At 43.3% G+C, this 20,877-nt stretch overlaps 1 protein-coding gene across 16 annotated transcripts in view; it reads right to left on the bottom strand.

Annotated features, from left to right (window-relative positions):
* LOC147043623 (RNA-binding protein Musashi homolog 2) overlaps positions 1–20,877 on the bottom strand; it is a 160,488-nt gene that overhangs the window by 91,922 nt on the left and 47,689 nt on the right. For all 16 annotated transcript variants that reach the window (XR_015068620.1, XM_085935481.1, XM_085935484.1 and 13 more), the window contains one exon: positions 19,507–19,599. Coding sequence is in view for 15 of the 16 variants with exons in the window: in XM_085935481.1 (XP_085791607.1) it covers positions 19,507–19,599 (93 nt within the window). In the remaining variant the exon portion in view is untranslated. The remainder of the gene's footprint in view (positions 1–19,506; positions 19,600–20,877) is intronic.

Genomic DNA, 20,877 nt, shown 5'->3' with positions numbered 1-20,877 from the left:
CATGTGCACCCCAGCGCTATGAATAAATAGCTAGCTAATACACCTCGGCTTACTCCCCTTTTGCGTTCTTCCAACCCTTTTAGGAGCACAATGCACTACTGTTGGTTATTGGGCTTTCTCTCTCCCTGGAGGCTTCTTGTGCACTTAGTCCTTATTAAAATTCCTATAGCACATAAACACACAATGACATCGGCACACGCACACACAAGCGCTCACGCACAGGCCAAGGACCGTCTGTTGGGACAAACCATGTATTAAAGCTCCTGTGAAGGTCCTGGCAGTCAGCCAGAGGGAGACATGACTTTGGATCTCATTCATGTCCACATCAGCAGAGTGAAATATTTCTAGGTGTTGATCCATGGCAGCCATTATTGCTACTTTTTTATCATTGTCAACTTTTACAAAAGGAAAATGAGCCATTTTTTCCCTGCACTTTAGCAGCTTGTCAATAGAGTTTACCCAAATCAAACAGCTACAGAGATAAAAAAATAATAATAATTCCGGACATGTTTCCTATAGAAGAAGAGAAACAGCTGCGCTGGAATCTTATCTTGGCATGGTCACTACTTCTCGAAATCTGTAATCATGTAAGATAGGAGCACAAGCAGTGTTTGTGCTCAAGTTAGGTATTATTTGTGTGCATGCTTAAAAAAAGTGTAGCTGATGTATCAAAAGTTCTGCTACTACATTAAAATGAGAAAAACATAACACTTCCTCCCCAGTCCCATTAAAGTGACTAGTTATTTGAGCTCAGTGCACTCAGAAAATATGCAACCTTAGCCATTGCACACATGCCAGGCAGAAAAAGTGCTAAGTGGTCCTGAATTCTGCTGCGTCATCACCATATATTATTACAGAGGCTGACATCAGGTAATCCCATCAATCTAATCTCTATTCACTGACAGCGACATATTGCCTCTACTTCAATCTAAAAGGATGACTATTAAGACGATCATTAGTGGGCAGAACCACGCGCGATCCGAATGTACAAGTTTTCCATGAGCTAAATTCTGAAGGAGGGAATAATCTACCATAATGTGGCCGTTTTCAGCAGCTAAAAGAAGATCTAACACATTTGGTTGAGGTTGATAATGGTGCTCCACTTTCACACTGACCACTCAGAGGGAATTACAGGGCTGCAGAGAAGAGAATGTCTGAGTGCTGTAGTTAAAACCAGGGGTAAATGCTATCTCATGCTTACATAGTCCTCAATCCACGGGTGCTGAGGCTGCCTGATCGCTTTGCAGCTGGGCCCCATTTACATTTTCAATCGACAGAGTCCCTCACAGTATACAGAAGTCTGCTTTACAGGAATCGATCGTTTTCTTACAGTCCGCCGCTCTCCAGCACGGGCATACCTGGATTGAGCGATGCGGCGATCAAAAGGATTGGAGGCGGGAGAAAAGACCACAGCAGCGCCAAGCTGAACATAATGCTCAACAGAGGATCGCCACGGAAGGTCTCCAGGGAAGAGGCGGGCAGCAAATAAGGTTTGAGGAGCTATTCGCTTTTCCGTAACTGCTGTCTGTCAACCGATGGGGGGTGGATTACCCTTCAGTGACTAATCTATCAGTCAAACATAAGGACCTTGCTAGACAACTCTGTGACTGATATGCTTCCTCATTAAGACTACTCTCTTTTCTTTCCAGTAAAACACGCTTGCCAAGACAAGACTCACAAAAGACACCTTGACCAGTCAGTCTCGCTCGCTCGCTCGACAGCGACTACTTTAAACTAAACGGGAGAGAAAGCAAGGCAGTCGCCCACTGTCAGCACGGCACAGACTCAGCCAGTGCTGTTCATCACCCTCACAACCAAGGCTAAATCTGAGCACAAATATGAATATATGAATAGCTGAACAAGTGGATCTTGTTATTCACCTGCGTTCACGCTGCCAAGACTGCAACTTCTTTTGTTTGGAGCCGGTGGTTTTGCTGAGAACGGGCTTTCTGACAGTACATCTTAAGTGGGGCAGAGGGGAGTGGGCACAGGTGTTACTGAGTGGCTCTTTTACTGAGGGAGAATGACCTGTGTCTGAAAATGCCCCCTTTGTCTGTCTTCAGAAGCTCCCGCTATGCCCCCTGTGCCCTCTATCCTCAGTAGTTACCATACTGGCTTGAAAAAAAAAAAAACCCCTTGCATTTGCCCAGATGGCAGACAGCAGGGGCCGCCTAACACTTCCTGTGTCACTGAAGGCTTGGCCCCCTGAGTGTGTCTAAGATGCAGTTTTGTTCCATATGTCCTTATGAGTGACTGAACTCTCCAGATAGACATCTGCACTGCCCAACACGGTTCATAAGTACTTTTGCTTTTTAATTAAATATGACGACAATGCGGTGACGCCTTGAGATACGAGTGATCCGACATGCAAGCGTTGTGCGGTGAATACAAATTGGATGTGACATTTACTACGTTGACTTGCCTATTTATATTGCTGACGTCGTTTCGATTTTCTTTTCCGACACAATATGTGTTTTATGAAATACGCAATGAATTTTAATTGCCTACTTATGGCGGCCATCCGAGGATTGATTGCAAGTTCAAATTTGTATGTGACAAATGAAATGACACGACAGTTATTTTAACAGTTCTTAAGTGTCACTACAAGTTTATTCCTCCCATTATCAGGATCAGCATGCACTGGCTGCATCTTTTGACTTGAGGTGTAAAATTTGTGTTTGCGCTAAAAAAAAAAACCCCAATAATGAGCACAACGAGAAGCTAATGCTATGATTATATGGAACACAAGTCAAATATCACAGTATTTAGAAATCAGAACATCAAAAGAACAATCATCGTCTAAAGCCTGTGAAGATCACCTTATGTCTACTGGCTCTACAAGTTCATAATGTCATACTGACGTCAGCAGTGCCAGGGGTGATGCCCAGTAGTTAAGGGAAGGTCAGCAAAGCTTCACAACTGAAGTGGTGCTAATGCCACAGCATGCATGGCTCAAGTGCTTGGCAGTGCATCTTAACAACAAATTGTGACATTATTAGAAGCTGTCTAAAAAGCAGGCTTGACTGGGCTGAGCCAGAGCGCCGCTGCAGGGCTTTCAATCTGCCCGTAATGGGAAAGATGGGAGAAGATAAGATTCCAATTCAGCCATTTCTGCACAGACCAATGTAATCACGCCGCAATCCGAGCAGGCATTGGGGGAGTTGAAAGAATGCTTAAAAAGACAGAAAATCTTCAAGTGAGGTTTCATACACAAATCCCATCACTGCTCCTAATTGTTCCGCTCATTGAAAGTAAGATTTCACAAAGTGAGATGTAATCGGGGAGTTGAAAGGATTTTTGCTACTATAAGAGATCATACGGTCGACATGGAAGACAAGGGAAGCAACACCTCTGAAGGAACTGCCCACATATCAAAATTGCTTCTGAGAAGAATTTGTCCAAGCTTTTTACGTCCCATCAAAACACAGAGGAACTAGTTTTGAAAGGAAACAAAAGTCAGAGCGCTGACCTCTAACAATGCCAATTTGAAACTTTTTAGCCACCCATCTTGTGCATTTGCCTTGATCTTGTTCTGATGATTCACAGGCTATTTGTTGAAAAATTAAGGAAACCTAGAATCATGTATGTCTTCTTGAAAAAATATATGAAAATCATTTTGAGTCCATAAGTACCCAGCCTGTATTATATGGACACAACAGATAACATGCATGACACAAAACAGAGTGCGATGCTGAATCACTGGCTCGGTTTTAAAGTTGCTTGGTCCTAAAAGTATATTTTCATTTTCTTTTGCAAGACCAAGCTTGGTGTGAGAAATTAGGAGGAATTTCTGCTCTGGGTCTCTCGAATTGGGCTATATTTAACCTGTCACAATTTGGGACACCCTAGGGGATGGGAGAATCCAAAATAAGATCTTTTTTTTTTTTTCCTTTATCTAGCCTAATTCTCCTTGAGCAAAATCAAGCACAAATTAACATCAGTAAGACTTTGTAGGTGTCTTAAATTCATCTCCTGACAAATAGACTTCCTTTAGTGCGAGTCTGATCCTGATTTAAGTTCTGAAATTTCTTTTTCTCTTCTGTGCTGATCTTTGTCGGATATAATCAGCTCTCGATCATGGAACAATTTAAAAGTACCCGAAAGGGTCAACATTCAATGATCTCTAAATAAGGATTTATTCTGGTGTGGCATGCGGGCGGCTTCAAAATGCTCCCATGGAACGCGTGAAAAGATTATTTGGCTATCAAGGAGATTTGTTGTTGTAGGTTTCAACTAACGTGTATAACCTCAAGTCGGGTTTACCGTCGCCATCCATCGGCGCAATATAGGTTGCTGCTAAGCAAGTAGGCAATGTGAGAAGATGAGCCCCGCAGCACTAACATGAAGAAAGAGGAGAGGATAAATTGCTATTTGTATGTAGCAGCAGCCTTTTGTCAACAGTCACTATCAAAGGATTTGCTTCCACGTCCTCTCTTCCTCTGTCAAATTGTCACTGAACCTTTCGAGAAAATCAAAGAAACCTTCCCCACTCAACTCTCAATAACACAGGCAGAGAGGCGGGGTTCATCTTGAAAGGAAAGTCCCAAGAGATTCCAAAGAAAGGGGGAAAAAAAACGTCTGCTTTTATTTTCATGAACCTTTTCCATGAGGGAATCCCATTATTGTGCTCTTTAGCAGCGAGAATTTGAGCTCCGTGCTGACTAGTCAAACAAACAGCATCCAGCCCACTGTCTGGTTTGTCATGATGTGAGGGAAAGGGTTAGAAAAGTGAAACCGCACAAAAGATCTGACAGGAGAGGAGAAAGAAATCCAGCTCAATGTTGCATTTGGCCGCTTCGTTTCTTGAGTGACGGATTAGACGAGAACTTGAGAAAAGTCAAACTAAGTAAGACGTCGAATAAAAACATCTCATCGTTGAACTTTCTCCTCAAACAGTCTTGTTGTTTGACACGGCAATAGAAGTGCAAATGGATGAAATGCGACTTCTGAACACAAGGGAGATTACATCCACACTTGTCGGGAGATGGGAAGTTATTTACAGGTGTGAAGCCAATGTGTGAGAACAGAGTGCAGTCATCAGGGTAAGGTGTGTGATGCACAAAACACCGAGCGGCCGGCCGGCCGGCACCCAGGTAGGGAGGACAATATCAGGAACACTTTCTCTCAGAAGGATATTCGTCCTAGTAGTCTTCAAATGATCAGCACTCCTCTTACGACCATAGAGTTGAATACAGCACATGCTCGAAAACAAGCTTCTTCACAAAGCGAGGTGGGCCAAATGATGCAACGGAACAGCCTGAAACTTCCAAGAAAAAGAAAGCTGGTTCTAGGGAACACTATCTGATCACGCGACGAGCCTACCCCGTGTAAAATGTCTCGAGGGGCTTGAGGGCCTTCAAAATAACATTTTCTTTTACCTTCCTTTCATTTCCAACATCCAAACTTTGTGAGGTGGGATGTTCTGCAATGATGGTCACCAAAATAAAATGTCAGAGTAGACTGGACATAAGTAGGCGTGGTAGGTAGGTAGGCAGGTTTCAATGACCAGCCTGTAAAAAGATAATCACTCATTCCTTAATGTTGAGTTGTATCTTGCATAACATTTGTTTCAATACAAAGCTTTCCGTCAAGATATTGCTTTGTTTGAAAGCGTTCCATCACACAAAGAAGGCTGTTCGATGCAATGGAATGACGTGGACAGACAGAATAGCCCAGGGGCAACTGCATCCACTCTTTCGAGCAAAGACGGCGAGGAGACGGCGTACTGCGCCTGTCACGCAGTCTCTTACAAGCTAACAGCGCTCCCTTCCACCTCCGTAGAGGGACGCGCAAAAGGAAGCTCCCACACAGACGCAAGCATCAATGCATGCAGTCAGCTACAGAAGTGAAATTATTTCATCTCACGGGGCCCGCCGCGTTAAGCTCTTCTAAAGCCTCACTGCGTACAGCAGGTAGATTGATTGTGACTTATTAACTGTGAGTGAGCCTAAGAGAGTGCATTCAAACAAAAGGAAATGCGATATCCCCAACCATCAAGTGCTTGTTAAAGCTTTAATCAAAGCCTTTCCCAATCTGCATATTCAGTTCTGCTCATGAATTCCAAACGGCATCTTTATAAACCTGAGGGGACCCCAAAGGCATTCTACACAATGACCCAGAAGAGACATTACAAAAATAAGACTTTGAACAATAGTAGCGCGTACTCAATAATCACAGCTTTGCCGTTCATTGTCTTTTCAAATCAGATTTCCTCCAGGACCGCAGAATGGCTCAATTGCTCTAAAGGAGTCTAACGAGGATCATCATCACAAACACAAATACCTAGAACTACTACATGGTCAAGTAGCGGCAAACGTCATAATTATCATCATCATCATCATCGTGAGCAAAAACACCAATAACTAATTCATACTTGAGTGGCGCAAATCAGCAAGTGACCTCAGCGGATCGGCGCTGACCACTGGCTGTTCAACTGGCCGCTCCTCGCTGTCTGCAATCAAGCAAGCTGCACTGATGGCGCCACTTCGCCAATATGACGAAATGTGCAAATCACAGATATAATCTCAACTGCTTCATTGAGGCGAGCGAGATGGTTGGAAAAAGAAGTAGGAGGCGATATGACAGGTATGGAGACCTAATATGGAGACCTGAAATAAATAAGTAAACATGTCAATAAAGGACTAAGGTGGAAACTCTGAAAACCTAAAAAACAAAACATGAACAAAATCAAACTTACAATGTTAGTTTCAAAGAAAAGCCAAATGAAGGTTCATAACTACTATTCGTTTTAATCTGGAGAGTTTGATCTTGAATATTCAACATACATTGATTACCAAATCTAATGATAACGATTAAAACACAATAGCTATTCTACAAAACGCGCACAAAGAATGGAGGAGGATTATTTATTGAGTAAAAGAGAGAATCAACAGGAACCCAAACAGCTACTTAAAAGAAAATGAATTAGGCAAGCAAAGCGTCAGCGGCTGTCTAATTAGATTAAACCAAAACAGACAACTGGGTTGTGTGTGTGTTGTTGCTCTAATGACTTGACCTCTAATGAGAGCCCCCTTTTTTTTTTTTTCTTCAGATCTCTAATCAGACCCAAACGAATAACTAGTGGCACATTTGGCACACGGTGGCTTTTCCAAAGAGTGACTTCCAAGTTAAACGGTGGCTGTGAAATCGGTCAAGGTCATTCCGAGCTGCTCAGCTTCAGACCAAGAAAAAGACACGCACGTACGCATCAATTCAAAACGGCGAGGCTGTGGGGAACATTTAACGCGCTCCTACGGTGACCTTTTCACACAAGAAGTGCTGTCACCTGAGAGCCTTGTGTGACGACGTACCTGCCGGGACATCTGATGACACTTTTGAAATAGGATGGGGATGCATCCAGTTTTCTGTTGATGAGAGTTAGTCGCCGAGCTGAGTGAAAGGGCCGAAAGCTCTCTGAGGGTGATGTCAATCAAGTCCACCTCTGCACAAGTCATCCAAACTGTAAGCTCAAACGCTGCTGCGGGCCCACCTGAGCTGGAGTTCGTCTTTGCCCTTGTCAGACTAAAAGTAAAAACTAGACGGAGTTACCGATGGGGAATAAAAAGAAATCAACGCAAATTGACACGTTGTCCTAGTGATGGTCATTCAGCATTCTGTGCACAGGCTGGCTTGAAAATGCCTCTACACTCTATGCTAGTGCTTCAGGATCAATTAAGTGTGCGGGGGCATCTGTCAGTGGATTTGTAGGTCAGTTTTTCCACGACTGCTTTCATTTCGGAGGCTGAGAGCCATCAATGACTAATGTGTCAGTCTGTCACAGTCGAAGACCTACCATATGGCGCCAGTGCACCCCCCACTTCCATTTGGACGATTTGTGTGGGTTGGGAGGAATAGCCACGCTACAGACACTATAACCGTGCTATATTATCGCAATATGCAGAGGTAAGCTGTTTTTTTTTTTTTTTCATTATTTGATCACACAATGGTTAGTTAGACCACTTGTCTTGAAAATATGTGTTTTACTGGGGTGTAATTTAAAAATCAGTGACTTCTCCATTTTGAAATTGGAGAATACAATACAAAGTATAGTTTCAAAAGGTACATTCAAAATGAATGGACAGCATTACTCATCATATTTTCACATAAGAAAATGTAAGATCGTACATGTTGGTAAAGCTGTGCCCAGTTTCAATAAAATTCATGATTTGAAACAAGAAAAAAAAAAAACCTATTTTTTCTGAAGAATTTGATGTCTAAAGTGGGCTTCAAGACAAATCCATTGATAATATGCCAGCGGTCCAAGAAAGAATACACTATGCGCGAAAGCAATGTGCTGTGCCAATTAGAACAAGCGAAGGCTGGTGAGGGCGACCCAAAGACAAAGTAGAGCTATGGACACCTCTCCCAAGAAGCCCGTCAATTATCACCTAGCAGTACAAGTTTCCTCTCCCCTCACATGAAAAACCTTGCACATACCAGGCCTCGAGCCATTTCTCAGTTGTTGTCTCGATTGTATATTGTTGACATGTTTTGGCCAGCTTTTACCCAGCGAGATTGTATTCTTCTAATTTGACAAGATCAAATGACTGCATTTGGCATTTTTTTTTCCCCTATGAGGATGAGAGGTAGATGATGTGACCTAACCTTGCCTCCACACAGCCACGGCTGCGCCAACCGTCCTTGCATTCATGCTGATGAGGTGCCGGCCGGCTATGACAGTCAATCGGTTTCTGGCTGGTAGGTGGCCCACCGGGGTTCTTTTCATTTCCCCATTTGAATCCTCCCCAAAAGTGTCTTCACCTTCAAACTACCAGTAATACCTTCAGCTATTGTTGAAAACAAAATGAATGCGTCATTAGCCAGTCCAAAATATGGCAACACAATTTGAGGAAGCCACAGTAATCGTTTAAAGTCAGTAATATGCCATTGGAATTAAATTTGAGAAAAAAATTACGGGCAGGGGCTGTTCACACTCTATTCTCTATAACTCTGAACAAATAGAAGATACATTTTTACACGCATCTTTTTATTTGTTTTTTTTAGTTTTGGTTTCAAAATGCCATTTGAGTCATTGAGCCAGAGGATAATGAATGTCATGACACCTATAAAACCCAGAAACAAAATGGAAAGCCATACCAGAAACCACCACTGTTTTGCCAACAGAGGCAGTGAAACTTGGAGCTGATTCACTGACAGGGAGTCCTGTCCCTATTTAAACCTCACAGAAGGAAGCAGGTGTGCCACCCATGCAAAATAGAGACGCGCCGCGCCGCGCCGCGCCGCGCCGCGCCGTCTATGGCCAGAGTGATATAGTCGTAGGCTGCCTCCATTGCACCTGATGATATGGAGCCAATTGGGGCATTTGTCAAATGCAATTGAGTGTGATGGGATGAGGAACAGGGTGGGGGTGGTGAAGGCACTCAAAGCGTGCCAAACTCTTCCACTGTGTGGAGCACAAAGACCAAAACACAGGCGCCGCCTCGGCACGAGACAACAGCGCAAGTGTGCAGCCCGCTGGAGGACACCGCGCATGAATTACTATGCAGGCTAAAATGTAACCTCAAACTCCAGTATGTGCTGCCATAGAAATGATCTCAAATGCCATGAAGTCTGATTCAATCCACTGTAAGCCGGCGTTCAATTTGGCACAGCTTCATCTACTCCGTGTTGCGCTTTCCTACGCTCGTAAAAAAAAAGTTGCACAAGGACAGCCTAAAAGCCAGGCCAGTTGGGGGCAGTCCTCTGAGTCAGACACTTCAATGGAAAGTCTGAATCTGATTTAGAGCTGGGCCACATGTGCATGCTGCCAATGGATGGGCACCAGGCCAGCCGGGCAAAAAGCGAGGGAGGGACGAGAGCCTTACGTCTGTTCACAAGGCTATGGAATGAATGAGCAACAAAACAACAACAACAACAACCACCACTTGATTTATTTCAGTATTTGAAATGTTATGTAGCTTTGACAATCGTGATTACTATCTTCACAAAATTCCATCATACCGCCTTACTGAAAAACTGTTTGCTTGAAAGTAAATAGGACTTTGTATCCATCTGTGTGTTATCATACACTTTGATAAACTCCAGAAAATTGACTAATTTGCCTCTTTTCTACATGGGAGATTGTGTCTCAGTTGCATGCGGTTTACGTGCAAACCAGATGGTAATGGGGCAATTGAGTTCAATTATTCCTAATTAAGAGGAACGCCACTGGTTGAACATAAGCAATAGAGCAAAAGCCATTTCGCTCATTTCATTTTGCTTTTAGAAAGCTGCAAATGATTCACAATGTGTCGTTTAAGGCAATATAGCTTGAATGTAGTGCTAAACATCATAAAACGATCCACCTCGGCCCGGAATGAAGAGGCTGTGTGTCATATCCACATCAGGCTTTCTAATTGGATAGCTGACTTCAAAGCCCACCTTAACGCTCGAAATGATCAACTAAGCCGATAAAAAGAGTGGATAAAAACATCGGCAATTTCACATTTTGATGTTGAATTTCATTGCTTTGTAATTTGCATCGAATGGTTTGCGGTCTACATTCTTTCGAGCTACAGCGGGTGCCTTATTGGCTGTTTGGAGGAAACATCATCAAAAGCAATGTGCCACTTATAAAATTGACGCAAATCTTTCGGATTCTTTATTTCTTCATTTGTCAATATGGGTCTCATAACGCTCCCTTGTACGTGGAACTAATCCTTTCTGGCCTGTATAAACCTCAGCATAACTCAATTCAAGCGTCCAAACAGTTAGTGGCTGATTTATATTGGACACAAAATGGTGTATTCACTGTGAGCAACATACCATATATATATATATATATATATTTAAAAAGGGGCTATTGTGCTTTACGTCACCACAGAACGTTCGTTCGGTACAGCGCAGCAAGCACAGAGTGAAGTTTCGAGTGATTTGGGTGTTAGTGTATGCGACAAACATTAGGAAATGTATCGTGATATTCCCCTTTTGGCACAGAAATATACACACACCACATTTTATAGCCATATAATTGCGCTTAACTTCACAGGTTCCACTTTCGCCCTGATTTTTTATTTTTTTTTCCTCACAAATGCAAACTTGATATCATGTCATTGAAGGCAGTGTTTTGGCAGCTGGCAGACGATTAAACGCAATGAACCTGTCACCCGAGCATGATACCTCCCGCCTGTCCATGTGAGTGCATCACATACAAATGACACTCGAATTCAATTATATGTGAAGCCGTTTAAAATGCAAGCGGTGGTCATTTTCCCCCGACAAGCTAGCTAGCGTTACACCAGTTGTTTTGGGCAGGGGTATGCTGGATAGATGCAAGAGGGTGTTTGTTAAATGAGAATTAAAATTCTTATTCCATTTGCATCATGTTACTTTAGTGGATAATTCATCTTCAAAGGGAATTAAGTGCTCCTTGGTGGCTTTTACAATGTGTGCTGAGCTGGAAGAGAGGATGCTGGGCTGGCAGTGGGGCTCAAAAAACAACTTGAGCAAAGCCTCCAGGTGGCAAGTCTGGAAAAAAGGATAACATCCATGCTTCTGCTCAACTAACCATCAAACCTAATTACCTGTGGATAGGACTTATGGGCCACATGTTGGGTTCAAAGCTTCTCGATCAGGAAGTGACTGTATGTGTGTGTACGTGTCGGGTCAATGTGTCCGTGACCAAAAGATTAGACTGCCAGACTTGATGCCACATCTTGGCTCGGTGCCAGTGTTTCAATCAAACTGACTTATTTAGATTTTAGATGATTCAAGTGAAGCCGTGAGAAAAGGTTTCTGGATAGATTACTTGTCAGGCTGTCGCATGCTGGCAGCCATATCAGTTGATGCATTATTCAAATCTGTGTGTGTGAAGGGGGAGGGGGGGGGGGGGGGGGCAAAACAGCTTAGAGGACACGTTGCCACCAAGGCTGAATCTTTATAATAGAAATGATCATTTCATCTGAATTAGTGTGGAAAGTGCAAAGGTATCATAACAAGACACTTGACTGTACTATTCCACTAGTTTGTTGAGGTCTCACAATCTAGTAGTTGCACTGGCACATTATTGATCGGCCCCAGACTTGAACACAACCCTGGTGTTCTTTAGCGCTCACACTAAATCTTCAAGGCACGGCAATAGGAGGATGTAAACATCCAATAAATTGTGTTCTAATTAAAAATCAAAGGGCAAACTACAGCACAAAGTTGTGAAGAGACAGGAAAACTCTCGAGGCCCAGCAATATCATCATCATCTCGTGGTTACTGTGTTTTGTTTGACCTACCTTCTCTCTCACTCTCTTCCAACTAAATATGTCTGGATGCAATGAGCCCGTCACTACCAATGTTAGTCTCCGCTGTTACAGCAAATAAAACCTAACAAGCAGTTACTAACAACTGGATTTATTAGTATGGCTTTCTTTAAGACCTTAATGCTTTTGCCAGTCCTGTGGCCATGTAGACATGGACTCATGCACATAACTGTGAGCTGTGCAGTGACTCAGATAAGTGAAACTTTGGAGACATCATTAGCCCTTCACATCAGACTCAAGCACATGGTGCATATTTTCATGCCAGAGCATTTAAGCAGTGATTTCAGTAGAGCCACGGCATGCGTAGGAGGCACTCCAAGTCAGAGCATGAGCTGTAGCCGCCTATGGATCTGCTCACACAGCTGTAGGGTGGCTAAAGAGACTGTTCAGCACCCAAATACTTCATCACTAACCGCAAACATGATTGCTGCTGATTGGTGAGCATTTCCATAAAGCCATACACAAAAAAAAATCTTTTCACACTGGCTTTCCATAGATGACTACTTTTTGCAAGACCCATTAAGTGCTGGTGCCAGATCTTGCAAATTCTTTTGCTGTTAGCAAAAAGTTCCGTTTGGGCAAATTACGCTTTGTGCTTTCTGTGTATCTCTAACACAGCTGCAGAGAGAGAGCTGCAGCTATTATTTGTGGTCACTCTGGGATAAATCTATCCACAAGAACAAAACAAATATTACAGCAAATATCCCAGTGCAGGTGTATGTGACTACAGCACTGCGGTTTCAATGAGGAAAAATAAAAGTCCTTTCCTCTAGGTGCTGCTGAGTCACGGGCCAAAAGGAAAGATAAGATGTGTTGCAAAAAAAAATATTTGTATGATCCCTCTCGAATGGCATGGTGCATTTGGAATTTCCGGACGTTTGTGAAATGACGCACATGTTAAATTTGGACTCACACAAATTTGCACAATATGCCACCAAATATGATAGTCGATGTTGTAGGTGAGCCCAGTGAGTCCTGAGACTTGTGAAAATGAAGATGGGAAAATAACAAGATAAAGAATGTAATTATCAATCGGAGATACCGCAATGAAGTCCCCCAAGTGTCTTTAGCTCAGTATTCTCTTGGCTCTCCAATTCATATTCTGCCAAGCTCTCAACCTTCAAATTTTGCATTCCATGCCAACCTCGAGATCACACGTGCAGCATACGTACGTACATCGATGAATGTCTCGCAGCCATCTGCAAAATAAGCCTTTTTTTCCAATCCCAATACGTGTTGTCATGGCAGAGGCGGAGGTGCAGATATGGACGCCTCTGCAATAATCTGATGTTAAGACTGCTGCAAATGACTCATGACACTTTACCTGATGACATTTGTCAACCACTCCCCTGTTGAATGGTCTCGGCGGCGCCTTGTAAGCATCCATCTACCGCCCCAATGATGAACCCCAATCCGTGTATTAACACCCCTGTTTCTAGTCACAATGGCGCCTCAGCCTCCTGCCGTCACCTGATTGACCCCTTTGAGCCGGTGCCCAATCTTATCCAATCTTCTTTAAACATTTCATTCTTTAAGCAGCAGGCTCAAAATTTCGTCGTTCAATCACCGATAACACAATCAAGCCAATCCGGGCTTATCCGAAGGGAGCCATTTCAGGAAAGACAGCTGAGAGATGAGACCAGAGACCTACAGAAAGGTGTCAATCATCTCTGATCTGTGGCGTCGACTAACAGAAGGCACAACAGGCATTTCATAGTGATTGTCAAAAGTCGATCTTGAATTAAAAATTCCGGCCCTCCTGGTCAAAATACAGGAGCCAGCCGCCCATCGTAAGAGACAGCGACAGAGGCTCAATTCTTCAGCAGCCATTTAAAAAGCTGTTGGAAACGTTGCTGGGCCAATGGGCAAATAAAGGTCAAGGAGGGTATAAAATGGTTTGTCTAACTGGCCCTTCCTTTTCCCTCATGTCTCCCCATAGCCGCACAGCACTAGCATCGCCACATTCATAGGCAATTCATTTATATTGCTCTGCCCTTCTCTCTGCAAGTCTCAGTCACTAACTACAAGTGACTGCAATGAGATTGAAGCCTCTGGCGAAATCGGGACAGAGAGGCACAAGCGCCATCACGGCTGCTCTGATCACTCCTTATAATCACTGGAACCAGACAATATCCCCAAACTGATTAGGTCAGTTGCGACGGCGAGGAAAAACAATCACAGGAGGTCGGCCGATGATGGACACCCAAACGGTGGAGTGCTAGTGGTCACTGTGAGCTACCATGGAAATGGCATGCAAATGTGCACCTGCACCAGCCAAGGAAGTGGGATGAAGGACTGTGGCCTTTTGATTAGCTTCCTTTCCCTCTTTTAAAGTGCATCTTTTTCTGCATTAATCATCTGTGTTTTTCCGCCTCAGCGCGTGAACATGTCAGAGGCTCTGCTCATCAAAGCACCCGTCACTCGAGTCCAGAAAAGTCCACATTCACTGACTAGTTTGTTGTCCGTCAGACGGACAGACCAAAACTGATGATTACAGTCGCAAACAGAGTATTAGTGGCAACTCAGCCATACGGTTGCATTCACTCGGATGTCATTTATGATTTACTGATAAAATGCGGTAACATTTACATTCATTATGCTATTAAGGCTCAAATGTTCTTCTCAATAATTGGGATATGGAACTTAAAGCCTAACTACTATACTGCCTGCCATCACATTATTTCGTAGTCAAATTTCTGACGGACAAGTGCAATTTTCCAACAAACTAACACCACAAAGGCACAATTTTGAGACAAACTGAACATATAACATTACGATCAAGGTATACATGACAGACGACACAATAATATAGTCCAGCCAGTTCTTACTTGACATACATTTGAAAACCACAAATATCCTTAAATGCAAGTTAGCACGCTTGGCAGGGATGCAGAGTGAATTCATAAAGCTTTCACAGATGGTCTCGCAGAGTTATTTTGGTGCCATTTACAAACTCTAAGACCATGCAAAATGTCCGCTGTGGTATTAAAGTAGCAAAGCCCCCAGAACAAATGTCACACACTAACCAATGAATTTGTTTCTGATGGTTCTAATTCATTCTCCCAATCGCTTTATTTTGTGTACGAGAGAAAAATATGTGCACTGTCTATGATCATTTGTCGTCATGACTCTAGAAATATATTGTTGTGTATTTACTGTGTTTTCCATCTTACACTCAGGTTGGCGAATTGACATCTATTTAACTTCAATCCTCCTATCGGACTGGACGCACTGCTGTGCTTGTCTGACTCAGTGGTGACCTTTGTATCTACCTTTATCCCTCATAAGCCCAGTGGCAGTGAACTGGATAAGCCCCACCCATTTAGCTACACCTCCAGGAGCTGGCTCTAGACCAGTGGAGCATGAGAACCAGGATGGCCTCGACATTAAGAAACCATTGTGGGAGCCGAGTGACATGGAAGCAAGTAGCGCTGATGGAAATCAAAGTCTGCTCGAGGGCTACGCTGCAAAGCCCGGCCAAGTCACCGAAGTGGAGGCGGACCGATTCGGAGAACGGGACTCGTTTCTGTCGGGCTAAACCAGACCAGTGTGGGATGCACTCAAAGCTGATCGAAATAAGCCAATGAAGACCAAAGCGTTAGTCACCCAATCTCATTATGCCTTTTGCACTGTGGCGAGCTCTCTCGTTGCCAGGGCAAGGTCAGAGCTCAGCTGGTACGCCGCATTCAAATTGACAAGGTGTCTTCACACCAAATTCCAACTTTAATCAAGTGCTTGCCTCAGTGGAACCTTTTTGCGACGGGAGAGTGGGTGGGAATGGGGATGTCGAAAGGTGTTGCAGCACCACCATTATGTCATTATTTAGGGAAAGAAATGCAGCTAGATCACACGGTTGAAGTTGTTAGTTGATTTTATGGAGCTGCATGTTATAATATGAACTGGGTGTCAATTGACTTCCATTGTTTAAAAAAAATCAATTTATGAAAAAAAAAAAAAGGGGCACGGAATGACGTGCAGCATTTCGCCTACATTTCAACAATAAAAATCCATGCATGGATGCACAAACGGGCTTTACTCATTTAAGAAATAAATTGCAATTTTGTGCAGTTGACATGGGATTAATTCTCACTCAATGTGCTCTTCAAAATCGCTCTCTGATGGCCAGGCAACCATTCCAGAGTGTCATCTGCTTTTCGCCTCAAGTCAGCTCGAATAGGTGCCAGCAACTGCTGTGACCCCCAAATAGGCACATAAGCAGCGCACAATATGGACATTGGGTGAATCCAACTGCAAGCTCTTCAATCACAGGTCGCGTTTGAGAAGTAATTTGAAGTGATTTGAGAAGTAAATAATCTAGTTTAAAAACAAAAACGATCTTTAGACGGTAGCATTCTGTGGCATAAGCTTGGACCAAAGCAAATAACAGCTCAACCAAGGTGATGAATAATTTGGCTGCTGGCTAAGAGTACTTGATTACAGGGAAACCATAAGATTTCCTCAACTGGCTGGCATGGCTAATGCGCAGCCCTGAGAAACAAAATAGGTGGCAGGATGTGCTAACTATTAGCCAGGTAATAAGATCCATCTGAGTATTATAATCAGTCAAACACAAGCACACTTCCACTTAAATGCAATGTAATCATTTCCAATCTACGTTTGCAGCGTCTAATGAAGGCGGCAAAGAAATTGTGCCAGCTGAGGGGAGACTAATACTCTGAGACTGATGTGGCGGAGTAATGGCAACTGAACCCCCCCTCGTCTGCCCCTCGCCCCCACCCCATCCCTGGACAGAGTAGAGAGGGACGAAGGTGGCAGAGACGGGAGGTCAGATGAGGTGAGATGCGGAGGTTACCCACAGAACCTATGACCCAGTTGTGGCCACACAAGCTGTTTGCTCTCCACTGCTTTCCAACCCCCCCGACACCGCTACAGACCGCATCCTGATAATTGGCTTATGGTGCCACATGCACGCGCGAACACACGCGCACGCACGCACACACACGCACACACACACACACACACACACACACACACACACACACACACACACACACACACACACACACACACACACACACACACCCACACACACACACACACACACACACACACACACACACGCGCACACACGCATCTTGCTACGTCACAGCAAAAGGACTCACTGTGCCCTCAGTGTAGAGGCTCTCATTCTCATATGCATCTGTGAGTGACAATTGCACAATATAATGAGACAAATTCAAGTTGCCTTTACTATGACAACATAGTTTGGCTCTTGATTTACAATGACTGGGAAGTTGTAATTTTACAATACATTTCATTGCTAAATGATTTGTTCACTGCCCCATGATCCTTAAGACTTTTCTCATTTGGAATTTGTGTCTATGGCAATTTCAGCACTCCTTTGTTTTTCATCTAAGTCGACCAACAGCGGAAGTGAAGGTACCATTTTACCAATGTTTGACATTATTTCAGTTGATTTATATTTTTCATGAATTAATTCAGTCTCCTGCCACTCTTCTGTCTTATTACCAGCCATAAGGTAGCCATTCAATAAATACAAAATTATTAAAAACCTCAAAATACAATCTTAGTATGAATAATTTTGGGACTGTGAATTAATCGCCACGACATACATTGTATTTTTCAAAAATAGCATAAATATAAGTTAATTAAGTCGAAATATTGGAACAAAGAAAGAAAAAAAAAGCAGAACGTTGCTTTATATTTGCTCTACAGGTACTGTCCCCAATACCTCCTGAGATTCTTAATTTTCCACAGAGGCACACCGAATCACGCAGCTGTATAAATATGTTTAATCGCTGGAACACTCCCGCAAAGCGAGAGCAGTACTGCAGGACACATGGAGGCATTCACAAGGAGGCTATCCAAGAAAACATGTACAAGAGCTTACTCAATCAGTCTGATATGTTTGTTTCCTCCTAAGTATTGGAGGATTACTCAAGGAGGAGGAGGGGGGGGGGGGGGACTTTGTATAATCAAGTCAATGATGTCATTCAATCAAGTCAAAAATCATTTTGAGCCCTTTTTTGGATCCATTGATTGCAAAGCCGTGCTGCATTTTTGCTCGCCGGGTTCTATTGTAGAAATAAACCATCCCAAGCCACGCGAGGGCCTTCCAAGCCTCCTCAAGAGAAGAGGAGCCAAACAAAGTCATTCATTCACCTTGCTCGCTTCCAGCCAGGAAAACAATGAGCTCGCCTTTAGAGGAGGGGTGAGATGCTTGCATACTGGGTCTGAACCAAAAATAACTGTTTCCATTATTTCATAACAGCTCTTTTGTCTCCTTGAGGACACGGCGCATTATATGCCCATGAAAAATCCATCCTCACGGAAACTGTTTAAACTCAAGGTCAAGTGCTGATGTTACAGAGACTCTATCAGCTGAAGGTGACCTTGACTGATGTGGAATATGACATGAGGGAAATGGATCTCCACTCAATGTGAGGAAATTATCTGTGAAATGCTGCCACTGTATCAAAGCCTGTTTGTGTGCACGTGTGTGGGTGTGAGCCATGTTGGTGTCCTTGTATTAAAGGGCATGAAAATATGCCTCACTCAGCTGGGGGGGGGGGGGGGGGGGTTACCGGTCTCACAACAGTGTACTGCACCAGACAACAAACACGGCGCTAACAAAGAGCGCGCAGCAACAATACTAGCCCGCCATTCCGTTGCCGTTGGAACTTAGACGTGGAACCTCCAAAAAGCTTGTCAAAATTTGACTTCAAATGAATATTGCACAATTTGGGGCTGTCGTAATGCATTAGTCAGCATATCAGGTGGAACTTAAAAGACCTCATTTCAGCCAGTTTCAAAGGATTAACTCTGCATTTGTGCTCTGCCTTTCACTTTGGAATTAGGTGTCTTCTTGCGACATATTTTCCTGAAAGGATAAAAGTAAGAAAAAAGAAGATAACGCAAGAAGGCTAATACCTTTAAGTATATCTTTAGTGAAAAAAAACGTTTCCGTTAGTGTCCAGTGTTGCGCTGTTTCAATGCACTCTCGGGCCGAGCTAGTATCGAACCGATGCTATTATTCAGGCTGATAAACATCTGTTAATAACATAACCGGGCTGTCGAGTTAATTTTTTGTTAGGGTTAAGGTGACGGTTTGGACTCTAGGGAAAAAAATATTGTAAATGAAATGACCTCTAGGAAACAAAACAAAAACAATATTGCAAATTGAACTATCTTGGTTGACCAGAGCCAACAGATCAACTTTGAAGATTCCACTCAAATATGATTTTGCCATATGTAAATATTGATGAAAAGCCTTACCTTCCCAAACTGTTCAAAATACTGCTTCACATCTTCCACTACTGTATTGGCTGAAAGGCCACCCACGAATATTTTCTTCGTTCTTGTGACCATCTGTGAGAAAAACAGAGACGTGATTAGTAAGATAAAACTTTGAATGCATTGCACAACATCTTTAATGGCCACCACGTCTAATAAAAAGGACACAGGCATTGTTGAATACATGCACACAATAAAACCACCATTTGAAATTCTGGATTCGTAGCAAGCAAGGTCACAAGGCAGAACGCTTTGACAAGGGATGGGGGCAGGGAATAAACACAGTTCTGTGATTCTGCCAGACAACATCCACATCTCATCCTCAAAAAAGTTTTGTCCAACAACTTCAGCCTTCATTTAGGAGCAACAAAACAAATTAATGAGTGCTGATGGAATCAGGGTGCATTAAAGACTCATTTAATTCCAAACAGTGACAATATGAAGGATTATTACCCACATCATCAACATTGCCTGAAAAAAAAAAAAAAATTGGAGGTGGAGAAAAGGTCCAGCAGGCTACTACATCTATTTTTTTTTTTTACACATTTAATATTATCAAGTGAAACAAAGTGAAGGTGCCAAGGTCATGTGGAGAACAAAAAAAATCACCCCCCCCCCCCCCCACACACACACACAAAAAAAAATCCATATTCCTATTGGACGTCTTGGTTATCTCATTTTGCATACTTGGATTGTAAACTGAAGCCAATAGCAATACAGATCACGTTGACAACAGGGTGACAATATTAATTGCTCAGTGCCTGCTCGTCACTACATTCGTCAGTATAAAGTTTGGTGTCACTCAACTTTGGGAAGGAGGCGAAGCTAATCACTATTCTGTCTTTTGCCCCCCCTTTGTAATACATCAACATGCCAAACGAGGAAGTGGTCAGTGGTGGCAGCTGCATCATCCGCCTCTCCCCTCCCCCTTGCCAACATCATCCCTCAGACCTTGGGGGTTATCAGCCTTGGATGCTACCGCCGGCAACCCTGGCCGGGCCAGACAGCTACTGATAAGCCCACTGTGCACTGAGGATTTATCATCATCACTCACTTTTATCTTTGCAAATCAAGGTAAAATAAAGAAATAGATAATAAACAAGCCAATGCTCATGTTGCCTTGCCTCGCCACATCAGCTTTTTGTCCCATTTGCCTTTCCGGGCCGCCCATCCCCTGGTCATCTTTCCATCTTGTTCCATCAAACCCGTTCCAGCCTGTCAAGTTTTCAGCCTTGTCTCTCTCCTGAGAAGCTGATGGCATTGCTGTCTCCCGCCCGGTATAACACAATTACTTGTCCTGTTTTTTAGTTCCCATGGTGACTGAAGACATTATGGCTCATGGTTCTATAATAC

The sequence above is a fragment of the Syngnathus leptorhynchus genome, chromosome 17 (genome assembly GCF_054491065.1).
Source record: "Syngnathus leptorhynchus isolate UIUO chromosome 17, UIUO_Slep, whole genome shotgun sequence".
Lineage (NCBI taxonomy): Eukaryota > Metazoa > Chordata > Actinopteri > Syngnathiformes > Syngnathidae > Syngnathus > Syngnathus leptorhynchus.
The sequence above is the reverse complement of the archived record's forward strand: the minus strand, read 5'-3'. Positions and strand labels throughout refer to the sequence as shown.